We start from the raw sequence: 18,389 nt of genomic DNA on the forward strand, positions 1-18,389 counted from the left end.
ATTCAGGCATCTGCTATTGTATGTGTGCAGGACACAACAACTATCCTTGAGGTAGGGGAGAAAGTTTCTTTGCGCAAGCATAAATCCTTGCCCTAATGGAACAATTTACCTACTGCTACATTAGATACAACCCAATAGAATTATCATTATAATATAAATGCCCATGCTCACTGCTGTCCATTTAACATGTGGAAGAAACATTGCCTGTATGAAAGCAGTTGTCTTCAAAAGGCACAAGATCACATGAAAGAACTGCTTTGGATCCAAGATGACAGTGAAACCTTGCTATGGGGTCTTATGAACAACACTGAATTGGCATAAAAATCAGTCCACGTGTGCTACAACAGCAACCATAAGGAATTCAAAGTTCAACAGCTGTGCAGGCAGGGGTAGGAAAACCTACCACAGTAACAATTAACTTCAAAAAAGAGAACACCACAAAATGCAGACATTAGTTAGAAGATAATTAAAGGGACAGACAAAAAACAGCCATGCCACTTAAGATGCTCACAACAAATGTCTTTCTCCTAATGTTAAAAGACAAAAGGCAATCCCAGAAGGAGCCATCATGGCTAAATTTTAAGAGGTCAATAATGTTATTCTGTTTGTTTGTTTGTTTGTTTGTTTGTTTGTTTACACTGTTCAACTAACTAGACTTCCACAGCAGCTTTAATTGCCGTTCAAGGTATTCTGATCAAGGCTCCAGGCAGAAAGAAGAAATACTGTCAGCTTCTTCCCCATGCAGCAAGGGTGCTAACTACCATCTAAAAAGGGATGTCAAATATTGGTTAGGAATATAAATGATGAGCTTGGAAGTCCCTAGTGCAAATGTCAGCTCAGCTGCTGTCTCTTAGACTTAGCCTCAGGCGGTCTACAGTAAGGGAATAATTATGGTGACCATACAGAGTTGTTGCGATAATTATATGTGAACTGCTTTGAGCACTTAGGAAAATCTCTCTCTAGCTCTCCATAAATATATAAATAATACACATATTTGGGAGGCAGAGAAAACACTTATCTTCATATCTTCATGTCTTCTGTGCTCTTCCAATTATGCTTTATGTAATTTTCTGTTTATTGTTTGGTGCCTGATTCTTCACAGAACATCCTCTAAAGATCAAATGAGAGCCTTCAAGAATCCCTGCTAATCTACATCACAAGGGTCATCACTTTTGAGTGCGCCTCCTGAACAGTCCCTTTTTTGGGTAATTTTTTTGGTGTGTGTTATTATTTCATGTATTTAAAACAGAAATGAATGGTACCTATTGAGTCCTGAGGGGGTTGGCACATTAACCTATCAGGCACCAGCAACACCTAACCTCAAAGCAAAACTTTAACCAGTATGTATGCCAAGACCTGCCCACCTATTTCAGAAGTCTGGTGTGGCTTGACAGGAACAGTGAGAGAGGTTGTGTCATCATTCAGACAAAGCCATACCGCAAGGCAGCTTTGTCAACCTGGCACCCTCCAGATGGTTTAGACTGCAACTCCCTTCAGCTTTAGGTTGTGAAAGCTTCTGTATGGTCATCACACCACATGGAAAGTGGTTGGTGATGATAGTGAGAGGCCATCATTGGATGGGGGAGGTCCAACCATGTTGCTGGCACACCTGACAGGAAACAATATGGTTCACAAGAGCTCTGTAAAACCATTTTCTTCAGCTCCTGTGGCATCTTTTTGGAAAGTTACACAAAGAATAGGAGCAATACTTTTTGGCCTCCCTAGAGGTTGTACTCCCATGTTTTAGGAGACATCATTAGTAATACAATATCTCATGTAGTCTGATTCATGATTTTGGAGCTGAAGCTAATTTTCCGAAATTGGTGCCTTGGGAGTTAACAAACAAAAAAAGAAAAAGTTAGGTTGTTTTCCCAAAAAAGAAATTGTGCACCGAGTGTTTTTGTGAGCTTAGAAATCACTGCTTCCATCACACATAACTAATTTTACTAGAAATAGCTACATATACCAGCATTTCGGGCTGCTTCCTAAGCAACAAGCACAGAGCTCAGATTACTCCATTCTAGTATGGCTTTTTTGTGTACCCAAAGCTTAGAGAATAACTCCTCAAAACATTTAACACAATATTTCTAGGAGAAAACAAAGTTCCAAGAATCAAGTGGGCGGGAAACTACAAACATAGGTATTATCTGCCTATAGAATTTGAAGACACTGAACGCTTTAAACTTTCAGTGACTACCTTTAATTGAAATGCAAATTACGATTTTTGTTATGACCTATGGTCCAAACAAATAAATTCTCCATTGAAAATGTAGCAATTTAGCTTAAAATATCCCAGTTCTGAGTCATATTCTATAAATGCAGATTCTAGTATATGCAAGCTAATGGAGCTGAATGCAACAAGTATAATCAGAAGAATTCTTACAGATGCATTACAGCAGGAAATACTCCTAATTTTACACACAGGAATTTCCTGAATCCAATATGTCATTTATTCCTGGCAAAGTCTCTCCTTTGTCTACGTATACTTCATGTTTTCCGCAAGCAGAGCAGCAGTAACTTACATAACTAAAGGACATATTTGTGCCAGATTTATCTACTGTGCACAATAAAGGCTAATTAAGCATTTCATCTTCTCATTTGAACTCTGGGCTGGATACACTAAGTTTATCTTACTAAATACATTTGAAATGTCAAGATTCTTAAAAAACAAAACACAGTAAGATGTGCTTATGTCCATGGTATGCCAAACAGACATTTAGACAAAAGACTGATTGGTTTTCTATGTAGGGGAAAGGTGAAACACAGAACATTTACACCCGGACAATTCTTTCCAAGGGAGCTCATAGTGCTCTAAACTGCAGATTCTGTTGCGAATGTTTCTAGGGTCAGATTGATTACGTAAGGCTGCTTATGTTCTGCACGTACCTAGACAATAGTGTTTGGCATTTAGGAAAGCTATATGAAAGAGCATTTCTTCAAGATCCTGCGCAGAGAGCTTTATTAGTCCTGCTACCTGAGGCTCTTCCAGGAATTAAAACGTGGGAGGGAGTTCGTTCTGTGCTTTATCTTGGTGAAGTGATCTTGTTGATGTAGTTAACATCTGTAGTCCAAAGCTCCATGATGTGCACAGGGACCTGGGGACGCAGCACTTTCACCCCAGCAGGGCCATCAGATTGAGGATTATGGCAAGGACATGGAGACTCAGGCCTCATTTGATTATTTGAAAAGGCAATCTGGTACAGTGGTGCCTCGCAAGACGAAATTAATCCGTTTCGTGAGTCTCTTCGTCTAGCGGTTTTTTCGTCTTGTGAAGCAACCCTATTAGCGGCTTAGCGGATTAGCGGTTTAGCGGCTATTAAAGGCTTAGCGGCTTAGCTGCTAAAAGGCTCTTAGCGGTTTAGCGGCTTAGAAAAAGGGGGGGGAGCGAAAAAAAATCTCAAGACTCGCAAGACATTTTCGTCTTGCGAAGCAAGCCCATAGGGAAATTCGTCCTGCGAAGCGCATCGAAAAACGGAAAACCCTTTCGTCTAGCGGGTTTTCCATCTTGCGAGGCATTCGTCTTGTGGGGCACCACTGTATTTAAGTTAATGGCTAAAATCTAAAAGATATATAACAAAATAAGAGGATTATAAAGTTATCTAAAATAAGAGAACACCCAAAACTTAGTTGGATACTATGCTATATGATCCAAACAGGGTTGCCCAAAATTGGGTCTCCAGCAGTTTTTTGACTACAACTCCCATCATGCCTAGCTAGCAGGGCCAGTGGCCAGGAATGATGGGACCTGTTGTACAAAATAACAGCTGGAGACCCAAGTTTGGGAAACCCTGATCTAAAGATATGGAAGAAAGAGGGTAATAGAGAATGACACAAGTTGTTGCAATATGTTTTCTCTTCTTTATTTTATTGTTATTGAAGATTAATGATACAACCCTGAGATACCTCCTCACAAATAGGCCTCATAATCAATTAGTTTTAAGATGATGGGCCTTCTAAACTTTGTTTTAGAAGAAATAAACATTCAGCCTTCTAAACTATTACAATATTAATTTGACTGAACGTTGGTCATTTATTTTGTATTTTATGATTTTATTTTTTAAGACGTTTCAATTATTTTTTGTATGCCACCATAATATTTTTGGTGATTCAAAGGTATTACTATAAATAAATTGTATGAGGTCACTGTACAAGGCCTTTAAATATGTCAATTTTACAGTTTCTGGGTAGTTCAAGAATAAATGGTATTACAAATAACCAACAGAGTTTGTTAGGAGGAAGTCATATGAGACCAACACAGTTTCTTTATTTAAATAAAGAAGTGGTTTAGTAGAAAAAGATGCTAATCATATTTGGATTTCAGGAAGACTTTTAACTTCCTACAAAAGCTTGATATATATGAGTATAAGATAGATGAACACTTAGTTTAAAACTGCACTCAGAGAGTAATAATTAACAGGTTTTAACTAGATTGTACTCTACTGAAATCAATGGAGTTTGATCAGCAGCAGTACTGGGTGGGATGAAATTTTCTTTTGCGCAAAATAATCCCATCCACCATCTTAAACAAACTACAGTTTACCCAGTCTTCCTAATGACAAGACAGATCTTTCACTGCATCTAAAAAAGGCAGAAAATAAGGGTTTTCAAATCTACTTGACTTTGCACATATAAAATTACTTTGTAAACACAAATGTTACTGTTTATCTTAATGGATTCCAAAATAAGACACTCAATGTGAAGATTTATTATGGATTAATTATATACTTCAGAATTGCTTAGAAGATGTCACAAAAACTCCCAAGCCTGATTCTTTCCAAATTCTATCATGATTCTTGGTATGTACGGGCACGATTTTCTATGATTAATCACCATTCAGACTTGAACCTCACATTATCACATATCTAACATGTTACTCATCTGAAGAAATGTATGATTAAAAGTACTGAGACTACACCCATGAAAGTGGTCAACGAGTCCTGTTCCCCAGCTATCACAATTACCAGCAAGAACACAATGAAAATAATGTAGATTTGAACACACAAGACTGTCTGGTTGCTGACAGGCAGCCTTGCACTGTTTTGAACAAAACTAAACTAAAGTTGTCATGTATCAGAGCAGCAATAATGAAAATAAGTCAGTTCTATTTTCTGACTTCTCCCACAATCAACCAACTTCAGAGTGATGAAGGACAAGAATTGCTGACAGAAATGGGTCTACCTTTGTGGACTAACAAGTAATGGCTCCTTTGGGAGGAAGGACGGAGTATGAATTTATTTTTAAAAATTAAAAAGTAATGTACTTCCAGGCCACATACAACTGAATTCTATAACATCTGTCAATCAATAGAGGTTCTGTTTCACTAGATGGCTTGTGTCCAACATACCTGCCAGACCACCACCTATCCCATGACCGACCATGATTTTAAGGTATGCCTTAGACTGATCCTTAGGCACACTGAGACATGAAGGGCAAGTCTGAGCATCTTTTGGAAATGTTTTTTTTAAATCAGGCAGAGTTAAGGTTGCAGCTGAGCAAGATTTCAACCTTTAATATTTTTATTTACATGTTCATTTTGAATTTTACATATTACTTTTAACATTTTAAGCATTAGAAAGCTACTTAACCAAGAACAAATTCTGAGCTTTCTAAAACTGCAGAATTGTCCTGCCTAGCATAAAAGATTCTTATTGCCACATAGGCAGTGTTTAGTAGCACTAAAATAGCACCAGCTTTTACTAGGCACAACTAATACCCAGGACAAAAGAGCTTCTCTCTTTCTATTCTTCCTTTTTTGTGCTGAAAAAGACCACAGCTTACATGTGGCTCCATGCCCATCCACTCAAATACTTAAGTCACACACCTATGCCTCTGGAGATGGATGTTTGAATGCGTGGGAGGCAGAGCTCAAGAAAAGGTGGGTTAGGCAGGTTGGCAAAACATACACTTGAGCAAACTTCAAATTCATTTCAGACAACTATTCTTGTGCTCAATCAAGCCACATACCCCAAACATGATGCTCAGAACACCCAAACTGCGTAACTGGGATACAGTTGGCCATATGCCTTTCCACCGCCCCCCACACCTTCCTCACCTGACCACGTTGGGATGCTCAAATGTTTCCAGATGCTTCAATACAGCCACCTCACGTATGGTGGAAAGTGGCATCCCCTCTTCGCTTGTCTGCACCCGCACCCTCTTCAGTGCTACAAAACGTCCACCATTCTTCAGGTCCCGGGCCTTGAACACCTTCCCATAGGCTCCTTCACCAATCTCAGCTACACATTCGTATTGTTGATCAGCTAGGGTCATGCTGTCCTTCTCCATGGTGACACCGCTTTCCTTCTTCCCCAGTTTCTTTCTGTGGTGTTTCAGGTGCTGTGGCTGTTGCCCTTGTTCCCTATGTGCAAATCAGTCCTTAGTTGTTATTGGAACAGGGTGTCCAGATATTTTAACAGATGGACCAGCCTGCAGGATGGTTCTTGCACCCTTCCAGAACTGTAGTAATGCTCACGTGAGCCTTCTTGCTTAGCCAGTGGCAATTATCTGGTAGTCTTTGGAATCATTATCTTTGTAAAGCTAATGAGATCTAAGGGACAAAAAAACAACCACCAAAGAGAACATAATTAGTATTAGGAGTATCTCTCCACCGGCTTCCATAATAGAATATGGCCATTAAACACTCTGTCTGCACATTTAGTTGGCATATGTAATACAACTGGCTTGCACACATTTAAGTGAAATGAGCCCTTTAAACAGTGCAATTACAAGAGGCAATGGGATGCAGATCAAGGGGACAGAATATTTGTGCTCTGTGAACTGAATTAAGTTAAATGTTACACTTGGACTTTATTATAAAAATTAAGAAATGTGCATTCTGCAGTTCATTCAGAATAATTTAGTCTGGTTCCAGAAATAAACAACCATCATTAAAAACATGGCAGGTAAAGCAGCAGCAGATTAAAAAACAAGCACAGCAAAATGGCAGAAAACTCACAAATCAAAGGCACATTGAAACAAACAAGTATTCCATAGATAGCAAAAAAAATGAAAAGAGAGATAGCCGGTCAGATCTCCATAGGAATTTATTCCACAGTCTTGGTGCACCAATTAAAACACCCTGTCAGGAGTGCCTGCTTGTCTGATCTCAAGTAAGAAACTGGCATGTTATTTAAAACAACTGGTAGTGTTAGGCAGGTTTGGGGAGGTATGTGTGTCTCATTAGGTCTTCATCTGATAATAGAAGACATAAAGAATCCTAGACATATTTTTGTGCTTCAGTAGATGCAACTGCCTGCTAACAAATTGTTCTCTTGCAATTAAGTTTTTAAAAAAGTTTTTCCATGTTGTACAATGCTATGCTAGGGAGAAATTCCCATCCTTGCCCTAAACCTGTGGGTTGGCTGAACGGCACAGAAAGTATTGCATGGCTAGGAGGCAACTAAACATGCTTGTCTGGATAAGCGGTAGTTCCTGGTTCCATAAAGATAAACCATGGCTACCTGAAAATGGAAGCAAATGTTTCTAACCTCCTCCACGCAGGTAAATCTAGATGGGGAGCGATGATGTACAAGTTCAAGGCTAACTGGGGTTTGCTGTTATAACTGAATTCACAGACAACCAACAAAGCACAGTTAGGGTCGCTGCTCTGCCTCGGGGGACTGTCCAGCAATGACCAGAACACCAAGTCAGGGGCTACAGTGCTACCAGCTAAGGAGCCAGACAAAGTTCCTAGGACTAAGCCAGATGTTGGTGATCAGATCATTAAACCTGGTAAACAGGTGCCCACTGAAAGAGCTCCCCAAAGCATCTGGTCTGAGGAACCAAGTGCCCCCCACAGTATCACACAAGACCAATGGTGCAATATATTTTTGGTGGTTCAAAAACATTCTTATATTAATAAACATGCCAAGTGGGAGGCCATGGAAAGCAGGAGAAGTGTCTGTCTTCATGCTAGAGTTGGCCCTTTAAGAGACTCTGTTTTCCACAAGGGGACAATGACCTTTTATCCACACTCTCTGTATCCAAGCAGATTTTTTCAAGGAAAGCTCTGGGGTGAAAAAAAGAGTACTTAGACACAGAGCTTTAAAGCGTGGGCCTGTGCCTGGAAAGCATGGGGCAAAATTTTAAGTGTTGATAAGCCCTTAGCTAAGATGGAGTGGACTGCTGCTTCCAACCCTTGTTGGATGGAGGAGTTGCTCACTAGGAGCTATCCGTGGTGCTGCAACAACCAACCTGTGTTGCTGTCTTTCCCAATGGACACCTCCCAAGTTCTGACCAGATAGAAAATTAAACAGGCAAGCACCACTAAACCATGGTTTGCCTATTATATGCCTGGAAGTTGAAACCAAAATGTGGGTTTCCTGCTACATCTAAGCCAAGTCACAAACACAAATCAGCAATAAATATACAAAAATATATTCAATACACCAGGAAAAACAACGGCACAAGCTGTACCCTTAAAACCCCAAAGGTTTGATGAAATAAATTTTTTTTAAAGTCCACCTAGCCTTTAACAAACAAAGAGAAAGACCTCTTGGAATTCAGGTCCAGGGTCACTACAGAAAAAAGAAAACAAACCTGTTTCTTGTGAAATACAACCTACCATCCAGAATAGACAGAACCTGGATGGCTTCATCTGCAGGTTTCAATTCTCAAGGGACAACACATGGAATAAGACACTTCCTGGGATAATCAGAATACTGTGTTTTAGGGCTTTATAGGGCAAAACCGTCACCTTAAATTGGGCTAAGAAACAAATTGGTAGCTGCCTAGTGCCTCATGCCAGCTAAAGGTACTGAAACATCTTCAAGTGTAGACCCATGTAATCTAATCAGCAAGTCGGTATAACATGCATGACAAGTGTCCAGATCCACCAACATGTACTCAGACTAAATAGAAAGGAGCTAGGCTTAGATTTAGTCTGAGACCATTTCAGCAACTGCTTGCACAGCTGTAAGTACTTGACAAAATCTTTAGGACACATGGCTCACAATGACCATGAGTACTTAAATTCTGAATGTGCATTATTAACTAGCCGGATATAAAGTTTCATTTTCTGAATCATGCAATTGATTTTTCATTGCTGATATAATACTCATCCCATTTTGTGAGCTACTCACAAAAGGCTGTACCAGTAAAGCCTGAGTTTTACATTAATATTATGCTCTTTCAGATTAGGTAATATATAATCGCTGTAGTTCCATTTATTGGATTGAAAACTGAATATAATAATTTGTTAATTTTATCATTTGTGGCTAAAAATGGAGCACAATCCAAGCAACGTTAAGCACAGTTAACTCCTACTGCTTTAAGTGGGAGAAATTTAATCATGGCAGAGTGCTTAACATTCCCACTGCAGCCTGCAAAACTTTTAATGCTGTATCTTGCCCTATTATGATAAACATTCAGTAATCCTTTTTGGATCCTCCTCTGGATTCATCTAAAAAATAATAAATTGTTTTTATGTAAACCACTCAGAGATTTTTATATATATTAAGTGGTATATTTTTTATACAAATACATTTAAAAACTTGTTAATGCATATTTGGATGAGGACTGGATCATTTCTAAATGAAAAAATATGATAAAATTATGGAAGCCAGATAGTAGTACAGATAGATAGATTTCTGTTCTTTCTCGTCCCTCAACCAAATTAAGAGAAGGAAAAATGAAAACCAAGAGGTCACTTTGCTTGACCAAAGTAATCCAGCAAAGCTGTGGCAACAGCAGGCCAAGTCTCTTATCTCTTAATTTAAGAGTTGTTATGCAAGATCAATGCTTAATTATGACTAGCTCCAGCAAATCCATCTTTCAAGTAATGAATAGCAACAAATTTGCCTACATACAGATCACAACTTTCCTTTATTTTCAAATACTAATGATTAACCAAAGCATAACCAAGTATCAAATATTATTCATAACAGCCAATCTTAATCTTATCATGAAGGAGCCATTTTGAAAAACAATTATTTGCATTCATTTTTAATGTAGCAATTCTCAGACTGTTGGCAACAGATTACAATGGCCAACATTTTACAAATAAATTAAAAAACAGAAATCGAAGCAGTCAGGTTTGGAAGACAAATTAGACAAAGCTAATGAAGGATGGCAATAAAACCACAACTTAGAAAAATATATACAGCAAGACTTTAGCATTATGTTTCCAATGTTCTTGGGTTATGCAGCTGAGTTTTTTTCATCCAGTATATATCTGCCTCTCCCGTTTTGCTTCTGGGCTCTTAGAACCCAATAGCCTCTAAGACCATGGGTAAGCTTTCCCCCTGGTTTTCCCCAACACTGGCCTTGCCTTTCACCTCCCTACCAGAATTCTCTGCTTCTGGATCTACTAACTGGTGTGTCCCTTGTCCTTCAGCTACTTTTCCTCTAATCTTGTTTTCACTCTTTTCTCCATACAGCCTTCCTCGCATATCTGCTTGCCTTTGTCATTTGTGCTAAATTACACAGCTTTCTTTTTAAGTACTGTACGACTTCGCAAGTCTGTATTTCACACAAGTTTCTCCTTCCCTCAACCTTCTACACCCTCCATCCAGTCTACCCTACCTTCTGGGCTCTCTGACTTTTTGCCTTCTTCTATTATTGGTTCTCTTCTCATTTTGTTACCTTCCCACCTTTCACCTTCCCCTCCTAGCACCCATGAGTTGCCAAAAGATCCTGCCTCCATGTAATGGATATGGTCTTCCTTCCCCCTAGTGTAGGCTTTCATTTCCCATATTTTAAGCTCAACTGACAGCACTTGGTTGCTGACAACTTCTTGAACAATTCAAAGGTTTATGAAGAGTCCATGACATTGCAGCAGCTTATCCAATAGCTAAATGGCACATTTTAGCTGATGAGGAGGATCAAGTTAAAATCAAGTGTGTCTTCTTTGGAACTTTAGGTAAAACACTCAAATTTATATCATAGAACTATCTCTGTCCTGATTTTAGCTTCAAGTAAATTCATAGCACTTTTATTTTAATCAACAGAATAGATGTTTCATTATTCCTTCCAATTTTGATGATATGGAGCTCCTGCCACCCTCCATTTGTTGTATGTAGACACCTACTGTGTAAATGCCACATGTTCTACCAAAAACAATTCTGGGAATTGTAATTTTATGAGCTTCTGAGAATTTTGGTTACAGGTCTTTAGGCTTCCACTAACTTCACTGAACTAAAATTCACAGAATTCTTGGAAATAAGAATGATCAAGTTTATAATGTGGACATGCCCTGCCATGCCTTGTTCTATAGAGATGTCATCAGTGTGCTAGAAGGGGAAGATTAAAACTAGAACTGTGATTCTACATATCCTTTTCTAAGAAAGAACCCTAAGGAAAACAGTGGGATGCTTCTGAGTAAACATGCATAGAATTGGGCTACAAGTGTCACAAACTGGGCAGGGACAGAAACATAGAAGAAGAACTCTTCATGTCCAGTTCAACTACTTTTTCAAAATATATTCCAGAACAGGGTGAGGCATATGTTAAATTTTCACAAGGCCATACTAAGAGCATTTTGTGAATTGTATGAAGCATCCATCTGTACCATGAGATGAAAGGGAACTTGGTGAAGTGAAGGAAGGTTAAGAATAAGAACATAAGAAGAGCCTGCTAGACCAAGCCAATGGCTCATCTAGTCCAGCTTTCTGTTCTCACAATGGGCAATCAGATGCCTGCAGGAAGCCTGCAAATAAGACAGGAGTGCAACAGCACTCAGCCCACCTTCCATTCTCAGCAAGTGGTAATGAGAGGCAAGATGCCTCTGACAGAGGATGCAGAACATAGCCATCATGGTTAGTAGCACCTACTAGAACTACAACAATGTTAACTGATATGAAGCTAGATGAAGATGCAAACAGTTCTAAGAACTAGGCAGATGCTACGCATTGTGAAATGAGTAGAAAACAGGACTCCTTATGGAACTCCAGTAAGGCACAGAATGTATGTAACAGTGGTTTAACATGTTGTAGAATGGACATATATGCTCATTAGAGAACTCAACTGAATGAACCAGATTATTGGGTAGTTCTCCCATTACACAAACAGCATGACAGTTGCCACTTATCAGTGCCCACATTTTAGACTTGTTCACATACTGGTTTGTGGTAGGGATAACTATTATCTCTGGAGAAACCACATTGTTTCTTTCTGGTGCTCACAATATTTTGCTTACGGATGTTTGTGATAACGTTAGTGGTGTCAATGTCTGAAACTCTTATACCCAAATGGCTGTGACCATTCAGCGGCAAGGAAGATGCCATACGAGAAAGACAAGAGATAAGTAACAATTACCAATTGCTGTCTACTCTTAGACATAAAGATCAATGTGAACAAAAACACTTAGCAAGACAGGACGATTACCATAAAATACCCGCATGTTTAGGTGTTTGCTTCAACATTTTCCTTCTCTCTTCCCAGTACAATATTAATGAGTAGTAATAGTTCTGTCTGGAGCATGGCTAATACCTCATCTATATGTCATTCACCTGTTAGTGACAGCATAAGAAGGCATACTCTATATTCTCTATATTTCAAAAGCTCACTTAGTAGAAAATTACTAATCACTTTCACCAACTTTTTTATCCAAACTAAAACAACTGCATTCAGGTTGGATTTATTTAGAAAAATCATATTTGCATTTACTCACCAATTCTCACACATGGATGAGAACCAGCACACAGCATAAATGCATTTATTGAAATAACTGAGATCTTTATCCTAGTTGGTACCTATACTGAATTGATTTTATGTATGTTCTGTTGTTGTTTTAAAATGTATATGTATGTGTGTGTGTGTGTGTGTGTATGCGTGGTTTCATACATGCAATTGTTTTAACTTTTTATATATGTTTGCGAAGCAATTCATACATTAAGTAATTTGTCTTCCTCATCATCTTGGCAGTGAAGTCAAGCATGTTTTAAATTGTGTTGGGAACAAAACTGTTATTATTCTGAAAACTGGTCTTTGGAATCCTTAAATAGTGGTAAAGAGGACGGCATGCTAATTTTAGTCTTCACAGGTAACCAGAACAGATCAACACAAAATTAAGACTTTTTCTGTGGTAACTATAGACACTGTATTTCTGTTCTGAAATACAGTTATTTAACATAATTTTTTAAAACCTTCAATTGTGTGATATAGTTCTTATTTTGACATTTTATTTTAGCCCTACTTTATCACTTCTGTTTGGGGGATAGGAAGCTGCCTTATGCCAGGTCAAAATACTTCTCCAACTAGCCCAATATTGCCTACTTTGGCAGGCAGCAACTTTCCAGAGTCTCAAGCAGAAGAGTCTGCTACCTCTTTTTAAAACTTGAGACGCCAGAGATTGAATCTGGAACTTTCCACATAAAAAGCATGTGCACTACCACTGGGCTATGGACCTCTGTGAAAATAGTTTTCTTGCATTTCACATGTACGTGTAATTTCATTTTTAGTAACATATTGCGTTCTATATGACATTCGAAGACCATGTAACTGTGTGTGCACACATATGTTCGACCTCTGGCTGAGTTCTATTACCTGAGCTTCAGAAACATCTGAGTAACAATGACAACAGTTATTCTAGAGTAACTGCTCTATGGCAGCCTTAGAGCAATCTCACATGCAGCATGTGTAAAAGCACCTTTGAGCCTATATTTTGTTATTTGTCTAAATGCATCCATGTTTCTAAGGTGGATGCAAAACAGAAGCCTTTTTCAACCTGAATGCACATTCTTGCCAAAGTACACTTTACATCTGCATCACACGTGAAAGAAAAAACAAAAAACCCCAACTCAAGACTTAGATATGAAAATTATTTTTAGAGCATATGCCAGAAACAACGAATAACTGAGTACTGTCAGCAGCAGAGCTTAAATTTGAAATGGTAGGTGTACACTTCACATTATGCCTTCCTTGAGCCAGTTCAGGCATTATAGCGGCCAGCTAACCAGTTAGTAACTGCTCAGAGAAATAAGTCCAGTCATGTGAACAAGGTACCATCTAGCAAAGGCAGATCACAGTGGCTGCTTACATTATTCCCACCCCTCCAATTTATGCTATGACCACCTGTGCCATTTTCAGATAGGAAGGCCAAAGAAATTTATGCTATGACCACCTGTGCCATTTTCAGATAGGAAGGCCAAAGAAAGAAAAAAACAACCTGTTGAGCAGTAACATTTTGACAACCCATCCCATAAACCTTTGGCGTATTGTGGCTATTTTATAGTGAGGCACAGGTACCCATGTGCAAGTTAAACGCCTCTCTCTCTCTCTCTCTCTCTCTCTCTCTGTTATTCCCAAGTTATTTATTTATATTTATATCCCACTTTTCCTCCCACCACGGAACTTTCCATGCTGCCTCCTATCGAGGACACCGCTTTAGCTTCCAACCAAGGTTGGCTGCTGCCTCGTGTATTACCTTCACACCATGCCCTGCTGGGCTTGAAATTGAGGTCCCGGCATTCTGACACGCACAGATACACACACACACACACACACACACACCATTTAAAAATTAAAAATTAAAATTAAAAAAAAACCTGAGGTGGACAAAACGAATAGCGCCGCGTGCCCAGCAAAGCGAAAAGTGGCGACTGCAGAGGCGGCCGGTGGGGAGGGGAAGGGGAAAAGCTCCACGTGCCCCCGAGCGAGCGAAGAAGAGGATCCTCTGAGGGAAGCGCCTTGTCAGCCAATAGAAAGAGAGAACGGCCCGGGGGAGGGCGGGGCCGCTGGGTGCCTCTGGGATGGAGGTCGCCCCCAACCGACCAGGCGGCCTCTGCCTGCGTGTCTGTGTGAGGTCGGGAACGCGGGGCGCGCGGGGAGAGCGGGGGGGGGGGAGCTGCGTGTGGGGGGTCGCCAGGGGGCGGGGCCTGCGGCTACACCGCCGCGCCTGCCTGCCAGCCTGAGGCGAGGGAGCCCGCAAGCCCCGGAGAAGACTCGCTGCAAGGGAGGTGCGCGAGAAGCCGCTACCGGAGGCTGCAAACGGGCCCCGTGGAAAGTTACCGGTCTCTTATAAGAAACGCACATCCTGGTGCGGGTCGGGGGGGGTGTTTCGTTACTTTCCTCCCTCCGAGCTCCTTTTCGAGCTCGGTTAACATCGCAACTTGCCCAAGTCACATGAAGAATGCATGCGCGAGCCTGGTGCCCTGCGTGCTCGCCCGACCGCCTTGCAATTGCACGGCAAAGGCGGGCGAGCCCCTCTTCCCTAAACATTTCGCACTGCAACGCCCCCCCCCCAAATAACTGGAGGAATCGGGAGGGGTGGGGGTGGCCGAGTATGCGTGATAATCGATTTCCACAAGAACAACGCCTCCCCGGGCGGCCGGGCGGGCAGCCCCCACCCCCAAAATACTCAGACCAGGATCAAGACTCTCCAGAATGCCCGCATGAGTCCTCATTCACCCACCCACATCCATGCATGCGCGCACACACACACACAGCCGCCCTTCGTGGCATTTCATAGAAAACGTGCTCGAGGACCACCCCAAAGCAGCTCCCTTATACAGCATGCACGCAATGGGAGAAAGACAGAATAAGTTTTTTCCTCTCCGGGATGGGTGGGTGGGCTCGATCCGGCACAATCTGCAAATTAATAAGGAATGTCTGAAAGGCGGAGAGCGAGATCTTGGGGTGGGGGGGGTGGGGAGGAAAAGATTCCTGTTCCCACCCACTTCTCTCTCCACCCCCCCACCCCCAAATAGGAAATTAGTGGAGCATTAAGTTACAGGGTCTACCCAGGAGAGCACATGGACACTTTCCAAAGTACCTGATATTGCTCTGGAACTGCCTCGGTCTTCAGAGGAAAACTCCCACCTAAAGTGATCTCCAGGAGAGCTGGGCTTTAAAAAAAAAAAAAAAAGGAAAAAGGGAGGGGGTGAAAGAATGAAAAAGAAAAGAAAACAAGAAAAGATGGGGGAGAGATTTCCCTCCCCCTCTTTTTTCCTTAAATAACCAGCATTTCATAAGAATGATGGGTCCAAGCAGCGGCACCGAACCGGATTCGAAGCGTTCACATGGTGATGGTGGCTGAGGTTGCAGGCTCAGGTCTCAGCAGGCACCGTGGCGGGGCCACACAGGTAGTCGAAGCTTCTCCTCTGGGGCTCTGCCTCTGCCCTGAGTTCGCATCTTCCTGCAAGCGGTAGGGCAGGCTGCACCTTAATGCACAGAGGATCTCGCCTCCTCCCCCCTCCCTTGGGGGGGGGGAGAAGAAGGAGAGAGAGAGGCTTGTGCTAACTATTCTGGGGCTGATCAAAGCCTTGCAGCGATCAGTCTCCCGAGAGTGCGGGGCTCTTACACCAGCTCTCCACGCTGCCTGCCTGCTGCCACTCTTTTCCTGCCGCCGCTTCTCCTCTCTCTTTCTCTCTCTCTCTCTGCTCCTGTGCTCAGTCTGTGCTCAGTCTGGGAGTAGCAGCAGCAGCAGGAGTAGAAGAGTTTCCCCCCACCTCGCCTCCACTTTTTCCCCCCTCCGTTTCCCACGCTGGCTGAATGTGACTTGACCCCGTTTCAAAAAAGTTTGACATAGTGCTTCAACATTTCCGCATTCCTCCCCGACTACAAAGGCAGCGGCCGCCTCCTTCTGCTTTCTGTCTCTGCTCTCTGTCTTCACACTCAATGAAATCCTTCATGTGCTCGCTGCCAAAAGCAGTCACATACCGCAAGGGTCGCAGCAGCCAGCGCAACGGCCAGGAGCAGGCGCCCCGGGGCAGGGGCAGCCCGGGGGGAAGAGGAGGCAGGCAGCCCTCCGCCGCGGGGAGGAGCGCGGGCGGAGGTAGCCCGACACGCTTGCGCTGCTCGCTGTGCTCGGGGCTGCGCAAATGCAAAAAACACGTTATTTATTGTCATTATTATTCCCTGGTGCTCGGGGCTGTACAGGCGCGATCATGCTATTACTGCTATATTATTAGTAATATTACTACCGTGTTCAGTGCTGTACAACTGACAAAATTAATAATAATAATAATACATCATTATTATTATTATTATTATATTACATTATTATATTATATTATTATTTCAAAGTACCTTGTACAGCACAAATATTATTGTTGCTGCTTCAGTGCAAATATTGCTGCTCTTAGTATTATTAGTCCCCAGTGCTCAGGGCTGTACAAATGCAAACATATTTATTATTATTATCATCATTGCTTGTGGGAGCTTGGTGCTGTGCAAATGTGAAAATATTACTATTCATTTATTATAATTGCTACCAAGTGCTCAGCGCTGGACAATGATTATCATTACTGCTCCGGAGTGCTCTGTGTGGTACAAATGCAAAAATAAATAAATGATTGTTGTTGCTGTCATGGTTAGCATATATTATAATCATCACTAGTATTAATTTGGTTCCTTTAGTATTAATTTGATGGTCATGGTTGCTGTGAAAATAGTTTGCTATTATGAAGCAGGGACTTTCAGGCTCAACTCACATCTCACCTCAGATATTAACTCATTAGGTGCCCCAGATTCCACCAATCTGCAATATGGGGATAATTAATATTGACCTATGTATGGCTGCTGTAAGGATTTTTGAAATAATGTATGTGGAAACTCTATGAATGCATTCCATTTTTTTCTTTATTGCGGATGCACATAATCCACCCCATAAATCAGCCTCCAGCGTATTCTAATGATATTGATAGTAACCACAACAATTACCATTCTGGGGGAAATAGAAAGACAGAACAATCCTATTGTATACACTTATTTGGAAGTAAGCCCTAATTACCTCAGTAGCACTTTCTTCTGAGTAAACATGCATAGGGTCATGCTGTATAGTTGCAATCCTGTAGACTTACTTAAGAGTAAATCCCAATGAGCTCCATGAGGCATATTTTCAAATAAACATGCATAAAATTGGGAAACATAATAGTATGTGGATACAATCTGGAAAATATTTTATTCCCAGGTGAATAATGGAACAGGTAAGTAGTCTTTATATTCCTATTCTGGGGCATAGGAACTCTTTCATGGCCAGCTTGTTCATGCAAGGGGAAAGGAAAGAAATTTGTTTCTTGAAGCGACAGTTTGCATGCAAATGAAATACTTCTGCCTGCTGTCTTTCACCATGTAATAATAAGAATAAAAAAAGAATAAACATGGATTTCTGTATTTAAATAGGCTCTGAACTGCCGATACAAACATTTCTGATTCTCCCAAAATAATTTTTGGAACCAAGAAATTAATGTAACTTATTTGGAGAGCTGCAAAAACAGAGATAAAGTTCCATGCAGGAAAACAGCACTTAAAACACGTGACATTGCACAATGAGTTTTGGTGCTGCAACATGAGAACAAATAGAGCCATGTGCACTTTTTCATGTTACAATATATACATAAAGTATTTCCCCATGCAGGAAAACTGTCCTGTGGGTGTAGAATGCCACAGATGTGATTCACTGCAGAGGCTAGAAGACATAATGCATGTCCTACAATTATGTAAAAAATAAT

General features: G+C 41.0%; 1 protein-coding gene across 4 annotated transcripts in view; it reads right to left on the bottom strand.

The window, feature by feature from the left end:
* CDK6 (cyclin dependent kinase 6) overlaps positions 1–16,804 on the bottom strand; it is a 108,887-nt gene extending 92,083 nt beyond the window's left edge. Inside the window, exons 1-2 of one of the 4 annotated variants that reach the window (XM_080975625.1) lie at positions 15,710–16,804; positions 6,053–6,547 (exon numbers count right to left, since the gene is read on the bottom strand). In XM_080975625.1, the coding sequence (XP_080831751.1) occupies positions 6,053–6,285 (233 nt within the window). In that variant the 5' untranslated portion in view covers positions 6,286–6,547; positions 15,710–16,804. The other 3 variants (XM_080975627.1, XM_080975626.1, XM_080975628.1) reach the window with 3 other exon arrangements.
* Positions 16,805–18,389: the final 1,585 nt, after the last annotated feature.

This window comes from Podarcis pityusensis (genome assembly GCF_964106645.2).
Source record: "Podarcis pityusensis genome assembly, chromosome: 12".
NCBI classification, from domain to species: domain Eukaryota; kingdom Metazoa; phylum Chordata; class Lepidosauria; order Squamata; family Lacertidae; genus Podarcis; species Podarcis pityusensis.